This window comes from Fukomys damarensis, unplaced genomic scaffold (genome assembly GCF_012274545.1).
Source record: "Fukomys damarensis isolate Sample0158 unplaced genomic scaffold, DMR_v1.0_HiC HiC_scaffold_27, whole genome shotgun sequence".
Lineage (NCBI taxonomy): Eukaryota > Metazoa > Chordata > Mammalia > Rodentia > Bathyergidae > Fukomys > Fukomys damarensis.
Window position 1 is genome coordinate 3,035,971 of NW_022900939.1, and position 22,542 is coordinate 3,058,512.

At 43.6% G+C, this 22,542-nt stretch overlaps 3 protein-coding genes across 3 annotated transcripts in view; 1 reads left to right on the forward strand and 2 right to left on the reverse strand.

Annotated features, from left to right (window-relative positions):
• LOC104851131 (olfactory receptor 9Q2) overlaps positions 1 to 22,542 on the reverse strand; it is a 141,968-nt gene that overhangs the window by 43,464 nt on the left and 75,962 nt on the right. The window lies entirely within an intron of this gene.
• On the forward strand, positions 3,554 to 4,512 carry LOC104851130 (olfactory receptor 9I1). Its single transcript, XM_010608290.3, has one exon. The coding sequence runs from the start codon at positions 3,568 to 3,570 to the stop codon at positions 4,510 to 4,512; it is 945 nt and encodes a 314-aa protein (XP_010606592.1). The 5' UTR covers positions 3,554 to 3,567.
• Positions 21,394 to 22,385, reverse strand: LOC104851129 (olfactory receptor 6Q1). Its single transcript, XM_010608289.3, has one exon. The coding sequence runs from the start codon at positions 22,383 to 22,385 to the stop codon at positions 21,444 to 21,446; it is 942 nt and encodes a 313-aa protein (XP_010606591.2). The 3' UTR covers positions 21,394 to 21,443.

The window sequence follows — 22,542 nt, forward strand, 5'->3', positions numbered from 1 at the left end:
AGCTGCCTTCGTCCACCCGGGCCCTCTCGCTGCTTGCAGGACCCCGCACAGCCTCAGGTGAGGGACCCCAGCCGCGGGCCCCGCGCTGCGAAAGAGACGACATTGCCCTGGGGACCCGGGACCGGCTCTGAAGTGAGGTCCAGGCCAGGGGAGGGGACAAGGGACGGGACGGGTCTGTGCCACCGGCCCATGGTCATCTCACAGGGCCGTGTCCGGCCGGACTTCAGATTGTACCCCAAAAACACAAGGGACACAACAATTGCTTTTGAAGTCCGCAGCCTTCATTTCTCTGCAGTTATGTGTACTGGATACATTTAATATCAAGCTCCCGGGGGACTGATGTCGGACTACAGAGCCTAGAGCAGTGATTTCTCTGTAGGTTGCTCTCCCTCCTGTACTTCTGCTGGGGAGGGAAGTAATCGTGTGGGTTAGAGCTCTGGCTTTGGAAGGAGAGAGCCCTGGGTTGGATTTTTTTCACCAGCGAGTAACGTGAGCTTGGACACCTCACTATGCGGGGTGTTCTCCGGGACGACGCAGTATCTATTTTATAGGGTCCCAAGGGATGTATGACATGATGTGGGTAGCATGTGCAATATCACGACTGTCTCAGAGAAGTTGTTCAATACACAGCTACTGGCGTTTTGAAAGGCAACAGTGTGTTCGAAGGGGGTCTGGAGATGAAAGGTAGAGACCTAAATACCTTTGCATTCTAGTTGCGAAACCCCAGGCAAAATATTTAACATTTCTAACCCTCAATTTCCTCACCTGTTGAATAAAGCTGAGTATCTGTATCTCATCATCTTGTTGTGGAGCTGAGAGGAAATAAAACGCTTTCTGACTCCCGGCAAGAGCTCGGTGAATGTATAACCATGTCGTGAGCTACAGGCTCCAGGGAGGTGAGGAAAGTTGATTTTATGAGGTTGTTCCGGTTCCCAACAGACGAGGCCTCTGGAAGCCAGAGAAGGAAGAACTGGAGAGACGGTTGCAAGTTAAGGTTCATTTAGGTTCAGGGACCCCTTTGTCTGCGAAGGGTAAGAGCTGCCTTCCCAGGCCTGCCGGAGAACTCCTGCCCTTCCATGTCCACATTACAATCAAGCGTGTTCGGGTGATGATGTCAGCCCGTAGGTGCTCCAGTCTTTCTTAAACTGTCCCCAGGCCATGAACCCTTACTTTTCCTTTGGAAAGTTGTTCTGGACTCAGGGAGGCTGTTGCTTCTCCGCACTTGAAGTTCAGTTCAAGCCGATGATACCCAAAACCTCTGCTCAAAGGAACCATACACACCTGGGTATAACCAGCCTGATCGTGAATTTCTCCTTCTGAAAAATGTCTTGGAAATTACCTTTTGGAAAAATAAACAAGCTGTACCACATACAGTAAAACTCCTCAGAGCTCAGAAATCATTACCATTTTCTCATTTTATTCTTGCATAAACTGAGGTTCTAATTGGTTAACAATTTTCCCAGAGACATAGCAAATAGAGATATAATACAACTAAGTTTATCTTACCTCATAAAGAAAAGAGGAGAAGAAAAACCATGGACCATGAACAACAAAAAAAATTAACCTTAATCGTTTTCTCCCATAAAAGTTGAGTATAACCCAATGGTCTTAGAGAGCTGTTTTGATTGGAAAAGTTTGGGCTTGGGGCTACAGAAGGAGTACAAGAATACCTCGGTTTGTGAACAAAAGTGTTCAGCAAAATTTTGCTTCCCTTTGTGACCTCCATATCAGGAGATGAACATGACCACTGCCATCTTCCCCAGAATTATGGAACAAATTAAGTTCATGATCTGAGACACCACTGTAATTCTCTTCTTCTGCAAGATGCCAATATGATGTGGTAGAAAGTACAGAATCCGGAGTTAGAGACTCGGGGGTGAGGTATGGAGCAAGCTAGACAATGTCTTTGGCCTGACTGCGCCCCACTGTGCTCATGCAGGAGAGACGCGTCTGTCCCAGCCTGCAAGACAGCAGCCAGGTGAGAGCTACAGTGAGATGCGCTGGTGTGTGCCTGCACAAACCCAGGGCGGCCTCACCGGCACCCCAACGATCTGCCAGCTAATCTCTGGCCAGATGCTCTGCCCCCCAGGAACGAGCACGAGACAACAGGAAATGGACTCTGACAAGTTCAGTGTCAGGTGCTGAGAAAGGTGTTGGAATTATCAAAGTTTGGGTTTGAAAGTAGAAAGGGTCTGATTAACTAGAGGAGGATTTTTGATTCCATAAATCACAAAGGTGCAGTGCAACAGAAGAGACAAAACAAATTCATAGCACAGAGCCAACCCCTCCACCTCCACTGCTACGTCTTACACAAATTAATCTCCCAGAGATTTCAGTTCCTCTTTGTAAAAATAAATAACTTTTTAAAGGGCCATCTTTAGTATGAAATAAGATAATATGTGCAAAGTATTCAAAATGTTTAGCAGAATGAATAAGTAAAATGTGACATCAGCAAAAAAAGGACTAATTAAATCACAAATAAACTAGACCTGCCTATATTACAGAGACAAATCACGAAAATAGTGGAGGAAGAAAAGGCAAATAGGAGTTGCATCAAAATACTGTGTCCTTACTGTACATATTTCTCAGTCACTATGAAGGAACACAGAAGTATGTGCATGTGCGTAATCTAGAGTGGGAACCCACGAGGACTGGGAAAGAAGCACACAAGCTACATAGTGAGTTCAAAGCCGGCCTGCACTAGATAGCAAGGCTCCATCTTTTGTTAAAAGAATCATGATTTTATTTTACAAATACTGAAATGGTTTTTGTTGTTTTTTTGGTACTGGGGATTGAACTCGGGTCCTTGCGCTTACAAAGCAGGTCACCGAACAGCTGAGCTAAATCCCCGGCCCCTGAAATGGTTTCTTAAAATACACTATGTTGAAGATGATAGTCTCCAAGCAGGGGTGGTAACAAATAAAATGAGGAGAAATTCTTTTAGTTATTAATTAATACTATCTGGCTAGGAAACGTTGGCTAACTGCCTGAAAAATCATTAAACAGGGAGGAAATTAATGTGTGCTGTACGGGAACCGTCAGGATGGAGAGCACATGCAGGGTCTTCAGCTTCTGGAGGCTCCGTGAGAAGACGGGATTCAGTTGTCGTATCTGGAAGGGACAACGTCAAGGTCGAAGCGTGGGAGGTACACAGGGAGAATCCAGTCCATGAGAGATTACCAGAGGGACTGCTGTCGATGGCGGGGACGTGGCAGCCAGAGGGCCACGCGGTGGGTGCGCGGTAGAAGGGGCCCCAGATCGGGGTGCAGAAGCTGTCGTCTTGGTCCTTCCCAGCCCTGAGAATCACTGGTCTCTATCTCCACAGCAATTCTCAAACGTAAACCAGAATTAATCCGAATCAGAAGCACCAGCTCCAGACTCGGCTCCGTAAAGTACAGGAGAAACCCAGGGAGAACCAGCCAGATCCAGTATTTCTGAAAAGCAACACCTGAAAATAGGTCCAGGATTATCAACTGAACTTGTCATGAGAAAAGATCCTCTGCTCCCTTGCCTGGATTTTCATTTCACATTGTTCTCACCCTCGGGTCGGTGGTCCACGGTGAGTGCATGGCTAGGAATAATCTCTCCTCCGTGGCCGAGTTCATCCTCGTGGGCTTTACTGACCACCCCAGCCTGGAGGCTCCCCTCTTCCTGGTGTTCCTCAGTTTCTATCTTGTCACCCTTCTGGGGAATGTGGGGATGATTATTCTCATCCAAGTGGATGCCCGGCTCCACACCCCGATGTACTTCTTCCTGAGCCACCTTGCCCTGCTGGACGCCTGCTACGCCTCAGTCATCACCCCTCAGATCCTGGCCACACTGGCCACGGGCAAAACGGCCATCTCCTATGGTCAGTGCGCTGCCCAGTTCTTCTTCTTCACCATCTGTGGAAGTACAGAGTGCTTCCTGCTGGCCGTGATGGCCTACGACCGCTATGTTGCTATTAGCAACCCACTGCTCTACACCGTGGCCATGAAGCCCAGAATCTGCTGGAGCTTGGTGATGGGAGCCCACGTCTGTGGGCTGTCAGGGTCCGTCCTGCGTACCACGTGCACCTTCTCCCTCTCCTTCTGTGAGGACAACCGGATCAACTTCTTTTTCTGTGACCTCCCACCCCTGCTGAAGCTTGCCTGCAGTGACACAACGAACGCTGAGATCGTCATCGTCGTCTTCGGCAACTTCGTGATTTTGGCCAACGCCTTGGTCATCCTGATCTCCTACCTGCTCATCATCAAGGCCATCTTGAAGGTGAAGTCTTTAGGAGGCAGGGCCAGGACTTTCTCCACATGTGCCTCCCACCTCACCGCTGTGGCCCTTCTCTTTGGGACCCTGACCTTCATGTATATACGGAGCAGCCCGGGCAAATCCCTGGAGGAGGACAAGGTCGTGTCTGTCTTCTACACTGTGGTCATCCCCATGCTGAACCCTGTCATCTACAGCCTGAGGAACAAGGACGTGAAAGCTGCCCTCAGGAAGGTCACTGGGAGACTCCCGGTGTCCCAGGGCGCGTAGACCTGAGGGGAAGAAATCTTATCTCAAGCACTTCTGTTCTCATATCAATACATCCTAAAAGGCACCAGCACTGTATGTATCTTACAGCGATGCACAGAGAAAAAGCAGAAAAGGATCAGCAGCCGAATGAACAGAGAAACATGTAGTAAAAGTGGTATCCAGAAATTCCAGAGTACAGTACTTTCTTATCACCCTCTCCCACTTCTAGTTTGTTCCTGGGCACTCGACAGCCTCCTGCTACTGTCTGATCTCGTCATTTATAGGATTTGAGATCTTGAGTTTATTTCATCCCACCCTACATCTCTCCCTCGTCTTCACTCTTATCCACATTGCTGTGCTCTCTATCAGAGATCCTATCTGGGGTCCCCTGTGATTGTGATAACTGACCTTCTTTTCTTCCCTTGTAATATGTAAGTGACTGGTCACTTCAGCTCTCAAGGAGTATTGTGTAAAATAAAAGTGACTGTCTACCTGGCTGGAGGAAAAAGGTGTTTTAGAAACTAGGCTCCTCTGCACCATTAGAGGCTCTTCTACCTTACAGTCTTGCTTCTCACTCGGGCCAGAGCAGCTCAAGTGCCTTTCCACTCGACAACTCATGGCTTTGCAGCCCCTGCTTTCATGCTGTAGCTATTTTATCTTTGGAGAAGTCTTCTCCAGGGCCGTCTCCAGCTTCTGGAGGACACAGCGCACTGCCCGACTGCCTACACCATGAACAGCTCTCACCTAGCAAGTATCCAGCTTTGAGGAACATTAAGGAGCAGGGACGGATGAAGAGGGACTGTAAGCACAGTTTACCTCCTCTCAGGATTTGATGAGAGAAAAGCGACTGAGCTCCTGTTTCAGACTGCGACACTCTAGAAAACTAAGTCTGTGCTTCCTTCATTTCTAAATCCGAAGTCTAGACTGAATAAGCGCTCGGTAAATGCTTTTGAAATGACTTTTTATGTTGCATGCCTGGCCTCATCTGAGTAGGGCAACTCAAGGCAAATGAGGAAGACAATGTGAAATCTGCAGTTTCCACTTCTGCAATTAAAAAGGCATGATTTGGTATAACTGATCGTGTGAAACAGGAAGAAAAGGGCTAAAGAAGTAGGGGAGGTGGGAAGGGTGGGGAAAGGAAAGAAGGGAAAGGAATAATATGAGAAAAGGAAAAAATGGAAACAAAATCTTTGTAAATAGGGAAGGGTGGAGGGGTTGAAGGGAGGGCAGAAGAATGGGAAAAAAATAAGAACCAAGGTACGTCATGTAAGGGTACAAGATCCTAATGATGAATGTAATGTACTGTATACCTAAAAAGTACCAATAAAGTTCAAGAGAAAAAGAAAAACAAAGAAAGCATGATTCAGAGTACTCCAAGTATGCAGCCACAGAAAGGCATGGAGGCAGGATGGAACCTAAATTTTGATTTTACCACTGACTCACTGTGAGCCTGTGGGTAAACAGTTCAATTGCTCCGGTCTAACACAAGCATAACAATTCCTAATCCAAGATGATATTGTTAAAGTTACATAAAACTACGAAGAAGAAATCTTCTAACACAAGTCAGGTGTTTGGTACAGATTATTCTTTCTTTTCCTTTCCCTCGTTTCTGAGGTCAACCCCAGAACTTTGCCACAATTTACATAGCCAGTGACAAAATGAAAACGATTATGAACCAAAGATGGTGAAAAGCAATGAACTAGGGAAGAACTACTCAATTCTTGGCACCTAGAAATAAACTTGCATATTTCACAAAGTGATGAGAGTGTATTAATTTCCATTTCACATGGTCAAAGAGAGACAAAGAAAATGTCTTTTTCCCTGAATATGTTTTGTGTCCAATGAACCCCTGTACCCTGCCTTGACTTTGCAAGAAGTTAATCCTCCTTGTCCCTCCAGATGAAAACAAGCATTTTAGTAAAATGACCTACCACACATCCTCAAGCTAACTAATTCAGAAATAAACACTTGACCCACGCATAAGAAAATTTTTCCACGGGCATTATTAAGCCAAATGTGAAAGAGATCAGACTAGGAAACCAGATTGACTGTGGTAGAAATATCCAAATAGCTACTAAACTGTGGTTCTTAGTAATCAGGAAAGACCTTGAAACCCACAGTATGCTTACTAGATTAGCAAAAGTTGAAAAGGATTATAGCAGGACGTTGACAAGAATATCCCTTTAAACTCAAGGGTGCATAAACCAGAAATCTTGCTGTCCCTGACCTAGCTATACACACTATAGGAGCTCTTGTATCAGCATTCGGGCACCGAGTTTTCATAAGGCATTGTCATACTAGCACAGAACTTGAAATATGTGCTTTTAGGCTTCCATTCTCCTGGCCTAGAGAATGGATGTGTTATGGCTGCAGCCAGTGTACCCCCAAAAGCCTTGGCCTGAAGGTGTGGTTGTTGGTGGCTTTTAGAAATGACCGGGTCATAAGGTCTCTGATTACACCACTGAAGTAACCCACTGACCAGACCATGATTCAGTGCCATTACTGAGAGATGATGGAAAAGGAAGGTAAGGTCTGGTCGAAGGGAGTGGGTCTTGGGACTGAGACCTTGGGGAATATATGTGGTCCCTGCACCCCTCATCTGACCCTCCTGAGCCTTTTAATCCCCAGAGCCATCGTTTGCTTGCATAGGTGAAGAGAGGAGGGTACACAACCCTGCAACCAGCTCTGAATCGACAGACACTGACTTCTCCTGGAGTTGAGAGCCCTGTCTCACACAATAAATTGCGATTTTCAGGCGAGTCTGGGCTCAGAAACCCGCCGATAAAGCAGATGAATAATCAACATGAATTTGAAAGCACGCGTCTCTCCCTGCCTTTCACTTTTATCATTCTGCACACAAACATCATCTCAGATGGTGTCTACATGATGATAAGACCACAGAAGGATTCAGCTGGATCAGAAAATTTTATTATTCAGAAACAAGATGGTCCAAACTGGGTAGTTTGAACAAGAAAACGGAACAACCGGCTGCATGGAGGACCTGTGAGGTTGCAAGTTCTAGATTTTACCCAGCAACAGTGACAGGGTGACGTGGAGGATCTTTTCTCTGATGTTAGCTCACTGTGCAGACAACAACTCAGCCAAATCCCCACACTGGATTAGAGGCTTGTGGAGACTGGATTTCTCTTGCCAGTCAGTTGTCAATAGCAGGGGTTGGTTTTCCTCCCACACTTACCTTATGCTTGTGGCACTGGGTGCCTTGCCCCGGCCAGGGAGCCGAGATCAAAGTGTAAACCTGCTCCATACCCTTCTTTCTGTTTTCTTTCTGATTCTCTATGCTGCTCAAGTTTCCAGTCACTATGTCGTGGGTTCCCAGAGCTCTTCCTCACTTTTTCTCCACAAGATACAATTTCTCTTTTATAGCTTTAGTTTCTCTTTTTTATAGAGTCAGACAAGGGCTACTTCTATTCCACTGTCTTAGATCCCCTCCCAGAGCAGCAATCTTTTAAGAGTCCTGAGGAAACTGGGACTTATGATCCTGTGATTCACAGATGAGAATGGCAAAAAGACTCCTTGGAGATCACTGGTTACAGACATCCTAACTCTAAACACACACACACACATACGTACATATGGACTTTCTAGCCAGATAAAATGTGAACGTGTTGCCTCCAGAGAAGGAGTTATTAAGTCATAGACTACAACAATATTCTGAGTGATGATTCAAGATATCTACACTAGAAAGTTCCACAGTGAGATCTGAGGGCAGTAGGAACCAATTTAGGAAATCTGTCACAACGGCACTCCGTCCACAGCCCAGTCCCAAAGTGTGAACACCATGGTTTTGTCTCAGAACCGTCCCCTTGGACAAGGCAAACCTTTACTAGATGGACTGTTTGTCGCATATTTTTAATTTCTGTACTTCCCAACTTGAAAAAAAAGGCAGCTGGATACATCAAATTCTCATTTTAAAGTATTTGAGCTAAGAAGCCCAGAAATAATGTTTTGGTTTCGATGAAACGTAGAATAGGTTATGAGCCATGGCCATGCCTAAGTCACAGTAATGAGGAGGCAGAGAAGAGAAAAATGATGGGAAACTCCTTGCCAGAAGAACAGAAAGTAGTGAGCAGTGGGAGTCCAAAATAACATCAGTAACCGCAGTGCTCTGAAGAGGGACCATAAACTCTTGCTCATAGGCAAGAATTTTAATCCTCGTGAACTCCTCATGTAGAACTTCCTTCTCTCCAGCTTCCGTTAGACTCAGGTCCACGACCGCCAGCCAAAGAAAGGCGGAAGCAATGGGAGGGATCAGAGTAGGCTGTGCTCAAGATGATTCATCAGGTCATTATTTATTAGAAACTTGGGGGACCTGGTATTCGTTCTATGTCTACAGCACCAGAATTTTGGTTTTGCCTTATGACCCATGGAATTCTCAAGATCAAAAAAATGATACCCTAAAGGTTCCGTGGAAGTTCTGAGGCTAGTAGGAGCCCCGCATTTCACAAACAAGTCCCGATCTTTACTCCTACCAGACTTGATCTTGGAATCCCTGATGGAAAGTCTTCCAACTGTATCCCACAGAGGCGTCACCCTGGAGAACAAAGCCCAGACCAGCTGGCAGCTGACAAAGGAATTCACTCCATGGCCAAAAAGTGGACAACCAGCCAGTTTTCAACAGAACACTCATTGAACTACATACTGTGAGCCTCTTCCCCATGAACCACTTCTATAGGACAGAGGCCAAACAGTAAGTAAAGTCTTGTGGTTGATAAGAATCGCTGTACAGCAGTGAAACAAGCAAGGCCTTCACATGAAACTGTGGTCTGAACCCTACCTTCTCCGGTAGCAATTTATTCTTTGACATGATAGGCCTTTCAACTTTCTGAATGGCAAATAACACATGGTAGGGTTGAAACTTGAAGGTTATTGGGAGAAATCACTAAGTCAGTGTGGAAATATCCAACACAGAATGGGAACTCCATAAATCGAGTGATCTCCAGACTCGCTTCCTCTGACAGGCCCTCAGGTAATCAAATCCAAGACAGATAAGGACCTGTTTTGTAAGAGAGCAAATTAAATATGAAAGGATTCATGATGTGCTGCTGCAGTAACTGCAGATGTCTGAGCTGAAAAAAGAAGATGAGTTAAAAGTGGGCATTACTACTGCCTGTCTTGAAACAGTGTTCCCCAAAATGCAGAACTAAACATAACACAGAGTGTGTAGAAGGCACAGAGAGAGAGCGATTCAGCATTCTCAACAGGCAGAATTCCCCAGAGGTATTGTGACCAGAAAGTTCCGACCACACAAAGGATTAACACAAGGCCCTGCAGCCTACGACTCTGGAACCTCACCCACACCACACCCTGTGTATACGACCCCACTGGGAATTACACAGGCATCATAAGAAGCCACATTAGGCAGCTCTGGCACACACCTGAGCTAGGGAGCAATTCGTTGAGGAAATTCTAGAAGAGAGAGACTGTATATTGGTCCCTTCCAGTGTTGACTGCCTAAACCTCTTTGGTCTTAAAGCAAGTCCCAGGTAACAAGAAACTTAATTGGAAGCAATACTGTCCTACAGTCCATTCTGGGAAGGAGTACCGAGAGGGGTAAAATGTCTCCGTAGCGACTGCCAGTTGGGATTCTTAAATATTAAAACTTTCTTCTCTCTCTGAGCTGAGAACAGCTGAGACATTGAAAAGCACTTGACACTGACATTTGACACTGAAAAGCAAAAGCCCTCGATTCTGGACTCTCTGATTCCATTCTTCTCTTTGAGCCAAACATCAACACCGAGCCCAGTCTGTGAAAAATCTCACCACTGTGGCCGAGTGCATCCTGCAGAGGGCACCTGAGCCGTCACAGCTCTCCTGCCCTTTCTCGGCTTCTATTTTCTTACCTGTCTAGGGAATGGGGGGCTGACTGCTCTCATCCAAACAGATGCCCAACACTAACACATTCTCTCTCCTCCTCCCTGTAACCCAGTCCCCAAGTTCTCTGGGTTCTAGGGCCACTGACTAACCTCACAGAATTAAAGAGGAATGGCGAGGTCATATGTTAGCAGTCTCCCCTCCATGCTCCCAGTCCTCGGCTCAACTGTGCTGGAGTCTCCACGCCCACTGACACTTTCACTCTTTACATAAAATTATATTAAGCAGCCTTATTAGTAAGAGCATTAATCTTTTATGCTATGGGAAAACTACCAAATCATTATGAGGGATTTAATGAAAAGAAGGCTACATCAAACTAAGAAAGTTCCATACCACTGGGGAAATAATCGTCAGAATGAAAAGGCAGCCATGAATGGGAGGAGATATTTTCAAACCATATATTTCATATGGGTTTAACTTCCACGATGTACAAGAAAGTCCTATGAGACACTGGGCAAGAAAAATTTTAGGGCCGAGGATGTAGCTCAGTGGTGCAGCACCTGCCTGGCAAGTGCAAAGTCCTGAGTTCGATCCCCAGTATTGAAAAAACTAAAAAAAGACGGGAAAAGCGGGGGGTCATTAAAGATAAAGGAAAAAACAAAATACTTGCTGGATACGACTGACTCTGCCCAGCGATCATCTGTGGACATTCCACAAAACCCTGAATCATCAGATTGCTTCTTATCGTTTGTTTCATTTCCCACCAAGCACTGCTCTGCATTTGTCTTGATGGCCTCCTTTTCAGCCTCTCCCTGGAGACCCCAGGCCTCTGCTGTGCCTCAATGGATTAATTCTGGCTGTGAAGTTTATAGGGTGGGAGCCGCCCAGAGGCCCCAGAGCTGAGAACCCAAGCCCTTCATGAACACAGGACCTGCAGCAAGGTCCCCATAAGAGGAGAAGCATCAAAGGACAGGACCCTCTCATCCACATGCCTGCAGGCAAGGACGGTCACCACGCCCCATGCTGTGGTCCTTGTGGGCCTACTCTCTGAGGTGCCCATGGTAAACAGTCTGGACCACTGGCTCCCTACCCACCTTCAGACTCTCAGACGTCTTCTCAGTATCTCTAGCCATCGGAGAAATACAAATCAAAATTACAGTAAATTCCATCCCAACCCAGACAGAGTGGCTCTTATCAAAAGACTAATACATCCTTGCAAGGATGTGAAGAATAGAGAACTCTTGTACGCTGTTGGTGGGATTGTATAAATTAATTCAGCCACTGTGGAAAAGAGTACTGTGGTTCCTTGAGAAACTAAAACTAGAATTATTATATGATCCACCTGTCCCACTCCTGGGCACATACTCATAAGAGACAAAATCAGCACGCAGAAGTGATGTACTTACACCCACACTTACTGTGGCACTATTCTCAATGGCCAAGATATGGAACCAGGCAAGGTGTCCACCCCAGATGAATGGCTGAAGAAAATGCAAGTCATATACACAGCAGATTAAATCCTGTCATTTTTGGGAAAATGGGTGGAACTGGAAGACACTGTGTTAAGCTAAATAAGCCAGACCCCGAAAAATAAAGTGTTAGGTCTGGATGGTAAATGTCACATAAGGCCCATGTGCTTGAGGATGGCTTTCAGGAGGCGACTGGATCATAAGGCTCCACCGTTACCAGTGGATTAAACCGCTAATGGATTCATACTGTGGTGACATTATTGAGAGACGGTGGGGACTTGAGAGGCAAGGCCTCACTGAAGTGAGAACGCCATAAAGACATGATCTGGAGGACTGTATCTTGACCTTAGAGACTATGTGTTATTCTTGGCTTCTTCCTCTCAAGCTCTATGCTCTCTTCACGTACAGGCTGTGTTGACTTTCCCCTGCCTCATCTTTCCATCATGATGTTCTGCCTCACCACAGGCCTAAAAGCCAGTTGACCATGGACTGAATCCTCTGAAACCATGAACCAAAATAAATCTTTCCCATTTTTTTTAGACGTTTGTGTAAGGTGTTTTGTCATCACAATGGGAAGCTGAAAAGCATAAGTATTGCTTTTTTTCTCTTATGTGTGGAATTGTTTAAAAAATAAGAGAGCTGAATGTCAAACGGTCTTTTAGAGACTGAGAAGGGGCAAAAGAAGGAGAGAGGGGCAGGTAACAGAGAAAAATAGATGCACATGATCAATGTGAGGTATGTGCATGTATGGAAATGCCATGGTGAATCCTACTAAATTGTATAATTAATATGTGTTAATAATGATAATTTTAAAAAACAGTAAAGAATGTCATCATTTGAACTGTGTGAAGTATAAAGCTACTGTGAACTAAAAAGAAAAAATGAACTACAAAGGACTTGACACGTTAAGTTGGAAAGGGTAGAGACTTTTTCTAAGAAATCTGAAAAATGAAAGGGGAATCTCAGTTCAGGTATGAGGGATAACAGCATGTACCATACACAGTGGCTGGGGGACACACAGTGAAGTACACCTACACCTTGACCTAACTTTCGTCCTTTTGTTCTAGTCATGAAATGCCACACAGTCCACTGCAGTGTTGTGATTTCAGGGTGCAGGTCCAGGCTTTCTCACCAAATCCCAAGTCAATCCACATCAGAATGATTGTCAGTGGCTTCTGCCCACCCATTAAGTCCATGTTCCATTACCCAGGATATGAAAAAAGCAAAGCCACAACAGACACTGCTGAAATCCAGAGGACTATAAGTAAGTTTCCAAAATTTATATATTCCAATAAATTGGAGAACCTAGAAAAATTGGATAAATCCATGCACACAAATGAATTACCAAAATTGAACCAAGAAGATATAAAAACCCTGAATAAACCAAAAAGGCAATGAAATAAAGGCAGTAATAAAAACCTACCAACTAAAAAGAGTTCAAAATCCAATAATTCATCACAGAATTTTACTGGAACATCGGGGAAGAATTGGTCTAGGCCAATTCTTCTCAAACTCTTCCATAAAATTGAAAAGGAAAGAGCACTGCCAAGCTCATCCTGGAAGCTAGCATCACCCTGCTACCAGAAATAGACAAGAACTTAACAAAAAGAAAAACAAAAAAACAGGACAATCTCTTTAATGGATATAGATGCAAAAATCCTCAACAAGATACTTGCAAATAGAATGTAACCAATCATCATGCATTGTGACCAAGTTTGCTTCATTCATCCCAAGGATGCAAGAACAGTTTGACATAATACATCACATAAACAAAAGCAAAGACATAAATCACATGATTGTCTCAATAGAGCAGAAAAAGCCTTTGACAAAATCCAACACCCATTATGATAAACCCATTATGCAAATAGGTGTAGAAGGGCCTTACCTCAAACTGATAAAGGCCATTTATGACAATCCAATGCCAAAATCATAGTAAATGAGGGAAAATTGAAAGCATACCCTCTAAAATCAGGAACAAGACAAGGATATACACTCTCACCACTACTGTTCAATATGGCATGTGAAACCTGAGCAAGAGCAATCAGGCAAGAAAAAGAAATAAAAGTGATACTATAGAAAAGGATGAAGTCAAATGACTTTATTAACAGATGACATGATCCTTTACACTTACGTAGAACACCAAAACAATTCCACCAAAAAACTCTTAGAACTAACAAACAAATTTAGCAAAGTAGCAGGATACAAAAACCAGTGCACAAAAATCAGTAACATTACTGTATACCAATAATAAACTCACTAAGAAAGAAATCAGGAAAACAATCCCATTCATAACTTTTAAATATTAAATACCTAGGGGGCAACTTAACCAAAGAAGAGGAAGATCATTATAGTGAAAACTATAATACTTTAAAGAAAGAGACTAGAGAAGACATTAGAAAATAGAAAGATGTCCCCTGTTCTTGAATAGACAGAACTAATACTGTCAAAATAACAATATTACCAAAAATAATGTATAGATTCATGCAATTCCAATCAAAATACCAGCAGCATTTTTCAAAGAACTAGAAAAACACCAATCCTAAAATGTATATGGAACCAGAAGAGAACCAGAATAGCAAAAGCAATCCAGGGTAACAGGAGCAAAGTAAAAGGTATCACAATCCTAGATTTCAAGTTATATTAAAAAGCCACAGCAATTTTTTAAAAACAGCATGATATCAGCACCAAAACAGACATGTATATAATAGTGAAACAGAACTGATGATTCAGAAAAAACCGCAGGCACCTCAGCCACTTGATCTTTGACAAAAGGGCCAAAAACAGATGCTGGATGAAAGATATCTCTTTAATATATGCTACTGGAAAGACTGGCTACTTCCATGCAGAAGAACAAATCTATACACCTCTCACTCTGCACTAAAATCAAATCAAAATGGATCAAAGACTTAGATATTGAAACAGAAACACTTAATCTGCAGGAAAATAAAATATGTGAAATTTCTGAAGTTGTAGATAGCAGCAAAGACTTTTGGAACCAAATCCCAACCATACAAAAAAATAGCACCAAGAATCAACAAAAGGGGTTATATAATATTAAACTTTTGCATAGCAAAGGACACAATCAATAGAGCAAAAATACAACTGGCAAAGCAGGAAAACACTTTGCCAGCTAATATCCAGAATATATAAAAAGCAAAAGAGTAGACCCTAAAAAATAAAAGGTCCAATCAAAACTGGACAATTGAAGTGAATAGACACTTTTCAAAAAAAAAAAACTACAAATAGCCAGAAAGTATACTAAAAGTTTTTATCTTTTTCTTCAATTTTTATTAGTTCATGTTTGCAATACATGCTTCATTATCTTTCATCATTAAGAAAATATAAATCAAACAACTCTTGAGATTCCATCTTACCCAAGATAGAATGGCTATTATCAAGAACACAAAAGGAATGAGTTCTGGTGAGGATGTGGGAGGAAAGGAAGGCTTGCTTCTGCATTGTTGGTGGGAATATAAACTAGTACAACCACTGTGGAAATCAGTGTGGAAATTCCTCAAAACACTAAAACTAGAAATTACATTTGCCCCAGCTGCACCTCCTCTGGGTAACTTGCTGAAAGAGTTAGACATTGTGTGACAGCAATAGATGCATACTCACGCTTAAAGCAGCATAACTCATGATAGCTTGGAATAATCTCGGAAGCAGCCTATAAGCCCATCAACAGATGAATGGATTAAAAATATGGTATATATCCACAATAGACCACTACTAAGATGTAAATAAGGATAAACTTGAGTCATTTGTAGGAAAATTGATACATCTTGAGGTCATAATGGTAAGTAAAATAAATCAAAGGAAATTAAATATTGCATTTTTTTTCAATGAGATATCCAAGGTGCAGAAAATTTAAAGAAGAAAATAAAAGATGATTATGGGAATCAGAGAGGTGGACTTTGTAGTGATGGGAAGGGATTTGGGAGACTGGGAAAGGAGACAGGAAGATTGGGGAGGGGAAAGGGAAGGAAAATTGATCAAGAGGCAATATGAATACATACCAAATCCCCAGATTAATACAATTGCTATATATCATAAACATATACTAATAAAAATAAGCAAAGAAACACAGACAAATACTCCGACTGGGCTAGGAAAGATAAGCAGCATGCCTTATTGAGTCCTACCTTTTAAGCCTTGACCACCCAAAATTACAGCCTGACATTCTCGTTACCAATGAAGAGGTGTCTCAGCTCTTCAAATGCCTGTTTCACTCTATAGATACATCCTGAAAAGCACATGCATTTTTAGAAATGCATTTTTCACAAAAATAAGCATTTTGTGTAATGTGATTTCACAATGTATCTTCAGTACAGACTGCATTAGTCAGCTTCGCTTTCCTGAGACGCAATACCTGGTACCCACAATCCTAAAGGAGAAGTTTCGCCTGGCTCACAGTTTGGAAGTGTTCAGTCCATGGTCAGCTGGCTCCAAGGCAGAAACATCATGTGGAGGGGTGTAGTGAAGCAAAGATGCTCAGTTCATAGCAGCCAGGACGCAGAGCAGGGGAATGGGACCAGGGGCTGTAAATGGTACCCAAGGCCATGCCTCTGTGACTCATCCAGACACACAGAAGTGTGCTCCACCAGTCCCCTGGCAGCTTCCACGCTAATCACACTGACACAGTGAAGCACAATCTTCACATAGGCTGGTCCAGCACAAAAAGTGTCTTACACAGCGTGAGCTGTCTGTCTATAGCTACACTTCCTGTACCACAGACTCTGGGCTGGTAGATATGATATTTAAGAAAGTGACTGTTTTGATTTCATTTTGTAATGTAAATATTCATACTTGTAAAAGTGGGAGTTTTTTGCAGTTTAGTTTCTTATGTCCATTTTTTTAACTTGTGTTCATCTTTTTAAAGCAAGATCAATTTTGCGTGTATAGGATCCTATACAAGAGTATGCTGCGGAGTTTTAACATTTCATGCAATTTCTCTCAAATTACAGACTTATACTTCAACAAGCTCAAAAGGATAAGCTTTTCTGATGCTGCTCATAAACTTTCCTAGCAGTAGTTCCAGAATTCATGAAGCAATGTTTTCGTTTAACATCTAATTCTTTCTGCTACTAAAAATGGAAATTATGTAACCCACCATGTTTTGCTTTCTTTCCGCTGGACAGAAACCTAACAGCCTAATTCACTTTGATTCATATCTACTCAAATCATGTGCCTGAAAGCATATATTCTATTGCATTCAGATGAATACTTCTATTTGATTCTGAAAGGTTCTCCCCCTTTGCACTGTTTCGACATCTTGCAATCACTCAAAAGAACCTGAAGCGTGTTGTTGATACAATACTCAGTAAATGAAATGATTTTCCAAGGGCATGGTTTGTGCCTTCCTTTTAACTATGGAAAATAGAACATCTTAGATGGTACCGGACAAATCTGTGATGCTGAAAGACACTTTAATGTAATCTGCTTATTTCTGGACAGAGAGAAATACCATCACAGAAAATCTCTTTTCCCTCCAACTGCTCCCAGGCTAAAACAAAGCATTTTCCTCTTTTGTTTTCTGTGGTGTGTGGAATACAAATTCAAATAATGATTATGCAAGTAACATCTTTAGGAATGCAGCTATCCACATTTAAGAAACTACTTCAATTACAATTGTGCTTGTTTATTTTCTATATTTACATTTTTATTAGTATATGTTTGCAATACATAATAATTAAATTCCTTTTGGGAACTGGTGCATGTACAAATTGCATCTTGGCCAGCTTTTCTCTGCCCGGTTCTTTCCGCCATCCCTTCCTGCCTCGGACTCTGCCAACTCTGGGCTGTAAATGTGAGCCAAAATAAACCTCTCTCTTTAAGTTGTGGATGTTGGGTATCGTATCTCAATGACAAGGGAAGTACCTGATATAATGTGAGTCTCTCCTGTATTTCTTGTAAACTAAAAGTTAAGTTTAAAGGAAAGTACAATCAACTTTTTCTGTTAAGGGTCATACAGAAATATTTCTGGCTTTTAACCTCAATCGCAATTATTCAAGTTCTCCATTGTCACAAAGAGGCAGGCATAGGCAACAGTTAAACTATTGAGTGTGGTTGTGTTGCAGCTTCATTTACAAAAGCAGGCAGAAGAAGGTCAGATGTGGACTGTGGGCCTTTGCTGCCAAATCCTGTCTTAATGTATAGATAGTACTTGGAAACAGGTTTGCGGATGGTGAGGATAATGCTCTTATGCATTACTGCGATAGTGAACTGATTGTGTCAATTTGAGTAAGAAATGCCAGCTAAACTGGGTGAGGCCCCAGGTGTGGGTGAAGGGACTTGAAGACAGAAGACAGAAGACACATCCTGGGTGCGTGTGGCTCCATCCAATAGGCTTGTTGCTTAGATGTAATGAAAGGGAAATGAAGGAAGAAGACGTGGCTTCTGTGCCTTCGGAGGAGCTCCAGTCTTCGCCTTCACCTTGGATGGCAGGCATCTCCTGGCTTCCAGCACAGACCCTCCCTTCCGCCTTCCATGGCAGACCCTTCAGCTTCCCAATGGACTCGCACAGAACACGACGGCAAGCTCCAGGCTATTGACTGGACCCAGCATGTAGATGGTCCCTTTGCACTCTTCCACACCTGACCAGGCCAGTCTTGCACATGCTTACATATTTGGATATCTTGCATTAAATCTGTTTCTCTAATGAGCACTGTCTGATACAGCTATTATTATCTAAAAAGGAGAATGAACCACACAAGGGACAGCCAATGGTCACTGGATTCCATTTCCTGCCTTACCATCTCATAACTCATCTTACTAACTTCCGGCTGCTGTAACAAAATATGATAAATTAGGTAGCTTTCAAACAATATAAAGTTATTCTTCATAGATCCGGAAGCTAGGAAGTGCAGGACCAGAGCACTGGTGCATTCCGTGGACGAAGACTCACTTTCTCATTCACAGATGATGCCTTCTAGCTGCTTCACATCATGGCTGGATCCTCTTTCGTAGACAACTAATCCAATCTATGAGGGTTCTGCACTCATGACCTCATCGTCTCTCAAAGTCCCCACCTCCTAATAACATTACATTAACGACTGGATTTCAACTAAAGAGTTTTGAGGGTAAACAAACATTCTGACCATAACACCGCCCACGTCTGGGAAATACTTCACTCACAGTGTGATGCTGAACGGCTCACCCACAGCCCTTGGTCACTGCCCCCTCTTCCCTTTAAAACAGAGGCCTCCGTCCAGCTGATTCAATAAAAGGGAAGCAAAATGACTTACCCGTGCTCCAGGGAAGCACAAGAAAGAAATGAGAAATTGGGTCATGAAATATATGCAGCCCACTTGCAGACAGGCATGAGCAGGCCTTAGAGAGGGTAGAGTTCCTTTTCTTTTAGATGCTCTTGGGGCTAAAGTAACTCAGGATTCTATACAAGAAGTAAGTTTTCCCCTCTTCATTTGGACCAGAAACTTTCTGGAGATGAACTGAGACACTTTGTCTGTCTGCCTAATAATTTCAATCCACAACTTCTAGTAAACATCAGCCACAAGATCAGGGACATCATGAGCAGCAGAAAAAAAGAATGGGCTGGATAAGGCCTTGCTCACCTATGACAGGTAAAGGGATTGACTGGAGTACCCAATGAGTCCTTCTCTCAGGAAAAAGCCCAGGAGATAAACAAAGTAAGCACTTACACCAAACAGAATTGGGGCAGCTTATTCCTGTTCTGGCCAGCCAACCATTGACTAAATCCTCTGAAACTGTAAGCCAAATAAACCACTTTTGTTTGGTTTCAGGTATTTTGTCCAACAATGGAAAAGTCGATGAAATGGAAAATTAGTACCCAAAAGGTGGATTCATTTCTGTGACTATACCTAACCATGTGGTTCAGAAACATCTGTACTTGTTTCACAAAAGGAATTTGAAAAGTGTTGTGGATGGCAACTAGAGATGCCCCAGCATACAGTAAGCAAAGTCTGAAGGGTGATTCTAGTCAGAGTTCAGAAGACCATAATGCTGATAGGAATGTAGACAGTAAAGGCCAGGCTCAGTAGGTTTCAGGTGAGAACAAGAGCTCTACTGACAACTGGACAAGACAGCATACATGTTACACTCTTGAAAAAAAAACAAAACTGTCTACATTTTGCCCATGTCTCAAGAGTTTGTAAGAAAATGAGATTAAGGGCAGTGAACTAATTGTTCTGGGAGTGGAAAGTTCAAGGTAGCCCAACATTCTGGCTGTAGCATAAGTATTCTTGACCTCTTATACCCAGATTTATGGTGAGAATTGAGTGCAGAAAACAGAACAGAAGTATTTAGAAAACTTCAATTTTAGCTTTAAAGGAACCACAGGTAAATTTGTGGCCAAAGGAAGTATGGTTGCTGAAGAAATAAGAGCCAGGTATTTGAAGGTTTAGTCCTCTTTCATTCAGAGGAACTACTCTATTGACTCCTGAAAGGTTCAAAATGCATGATTTGTGTCCTCCATGTCAACTACAGAAGTAACAACAGTTCATGTGTTGCTGTGCTGAAGACAATGGGATGTAATGCACCCATTATTGAGCAGCTGAGAAATTCTGTTGCACAAGATCTTTCCCCTCCACCCAGACCCAAGCTCAGCAATTTCCTCTTTTGTTTCCTGCAATTTTGGGAACCATATTCAAATGATGATCATAAATGTCTTTAGGAATGCTGCTATATACCTGTAGGTGATTATGTGAATTATAATTGTCTTTTTTTGAGAGAGTTGACATTGCTGTAGAGATCTCCTGAAGCCCATTTCCAAACATTATCTGATAGAGAGGGAAGATCATTCTGTTTCAAGTACCTCCATCCCATGAAAACCAGCTCTGATGCTGGGGGTTCTGTTTGTGGTAGCAACTGCTGGTTGTCTGCCCAATTTGTTCTCCTCTTTTTCTACCACAGCTCAGTGGTGGCTGAGTACCTGGCTGCCCAGCTGTAGAATATTTTGCTGCCCTTGCAATGAAGGATGACCTCCAGCTCGCTTCTCACACCAAGGTGAGAAGTGGACAGGGCTGCACTTAGCCTTAAGACACAGGTGTTTCCACTTCATGCTCTATCCTGGCTCCTCCTGCCCAGTTTGACCACATAAGTAACAAGAGGGCTCTTGGTCAGGGGTTGGCAAATAGTCACCTCTGCCACAGTAGCACAAAGGCAACCTCATATAATCACCAGGGCAAGATATGTGGATGTGACTATCTTCTGATAAAACCTGATTTATGGACACTGATGTTTGAATTTTATAAAACTTTCGTGCCATGAAATATTATTATACTTGCAGTTCTTTGCAATCATTTAAAAGTATGAAACCACTCTTGGCTCACAGACCAGTGCTAAGCCAGATTCGGCCCTCAGACTTGGCTTTGCCAACACCTAGGGGATGCTGGCCCCAGGAGACCAAAGGAATGTGACCAACTGATACCGGTGGAGCTGAGCTATGCATCAAGCTGGATCACTCACCTTGGACTCTTACACGAAAGAGAAAATATGCTCCATTCTTTAAGTCACCTATAGTTCAATTTCTCCTTTTGCAGCAGTTCAGCATTCTGCTTTAACTATTACATAGTCTATAACTCATAACGATACACCTTTGGCTCTTTTCCAGTCCTCATCACTGTCCCTGGAAATATCCAAGGTAAGGAAACCGAATAACCCCAATCTGCCTCCTCACTGCCCCCTCCAAAGCCTGAGGGAAAAGGCACGGCCCAAGGCCCCCTTCACCTCTTTGTTCCGAAGACTGTAGATGAGAGGGTTGAGCATTGGTGTGACAACAGAGTAGAAGACAGACACCACCTTGTTGAAGTTGATGGAGGAGGCCACCTTGGTCCTGACGTACATAAAGAAAAGCGTGCCATAGAAGAGGCTTACGACAGCCAGGTGAGCAGCGCAGGTGGAGAAGGCCTTCTGGCGCTCAGCCCCCGACCGGATGTGTAGCAATGTCCAGACGATGTTGCCATAGGACACAGCAATGACTGCGGAGGAAACCAGGAGCACAGCCAGAGACACCAGGAAGTCCACTGTCTCCTTCAGGGTGACATCTGAGCAGGACAGGGCCAGCAGGGGAGAAGCATCGCAGAAAAAGTGGTCAACAACATTGGGGCCACAAAATGTCAGCCGAGACATGAGGTAGACAGGTAAGATGGGCGTGAGGAAGCCCACGAGCCAACAAGCTGCAGCCAGGCGGAAGCAGGTGCCCCAGGACACCAAGGACCCATAGCGGAGAGGCACACAAATGGCCACATATCGGTCATAGGCCATGGCGGCCAGGAGGAAGCACTCGGTTGCCCCAAGGAAAGTGAAGATGAAGAGCTGGGACAGGCAGCCAGCATAGGAGATGCTCTTGCCTCCATCCACCCCAATGAAGCCAGCCAGCATCTTGGGCACCGTGACTGAGGTGTACCAGATTTCAAGGCAGGACAGGTGTGTCAGGAAGAAATACATGGGTCTCTGCAACCGGTGGTCCAAGCCCACCACTAAGATGATGGCCAGGTTCTCTGCCAAGGTGAACAGGTACATGATGAGGAAGAGTGTGAAGAAAAGGAGGCGCGTTTCTCGAACCCCTGCAAAGCCCACCATGACAAACTCTGTCACCTGGGTCCAGTTTGGCATCTGTAGTGGCAGGGGTGAGGGCAGGAATGCAGTACATTCATCACTTTGTAGATAACAAAAGGGCAGAGAGGACCTGAGAGGATGTGGAGCCAAAATACCTCCCACTACAAAGGAGGGAAGTGAAGTCAAGGCAGAGTCCTACCCACAGAGAATTGAA

What these genes read in the sequence shown, in the direction of transcription:
- LOC104851130 (XM_010608290.3), top strand. Translation starts at nt 3,568, where the DNA reads ATGGCTAGGAATAATCTCTCCTCCGTGGCCGAGTTCATCCTCGTGGGC.
- LOC104851129 (XM_010608289.3), bottom strand. Translation starts at nt 22,385, where the DNA reads ATGCCAAACTGGACCCAGGTGACAGAGTTTGTCATGGTGGGCTTTGCA.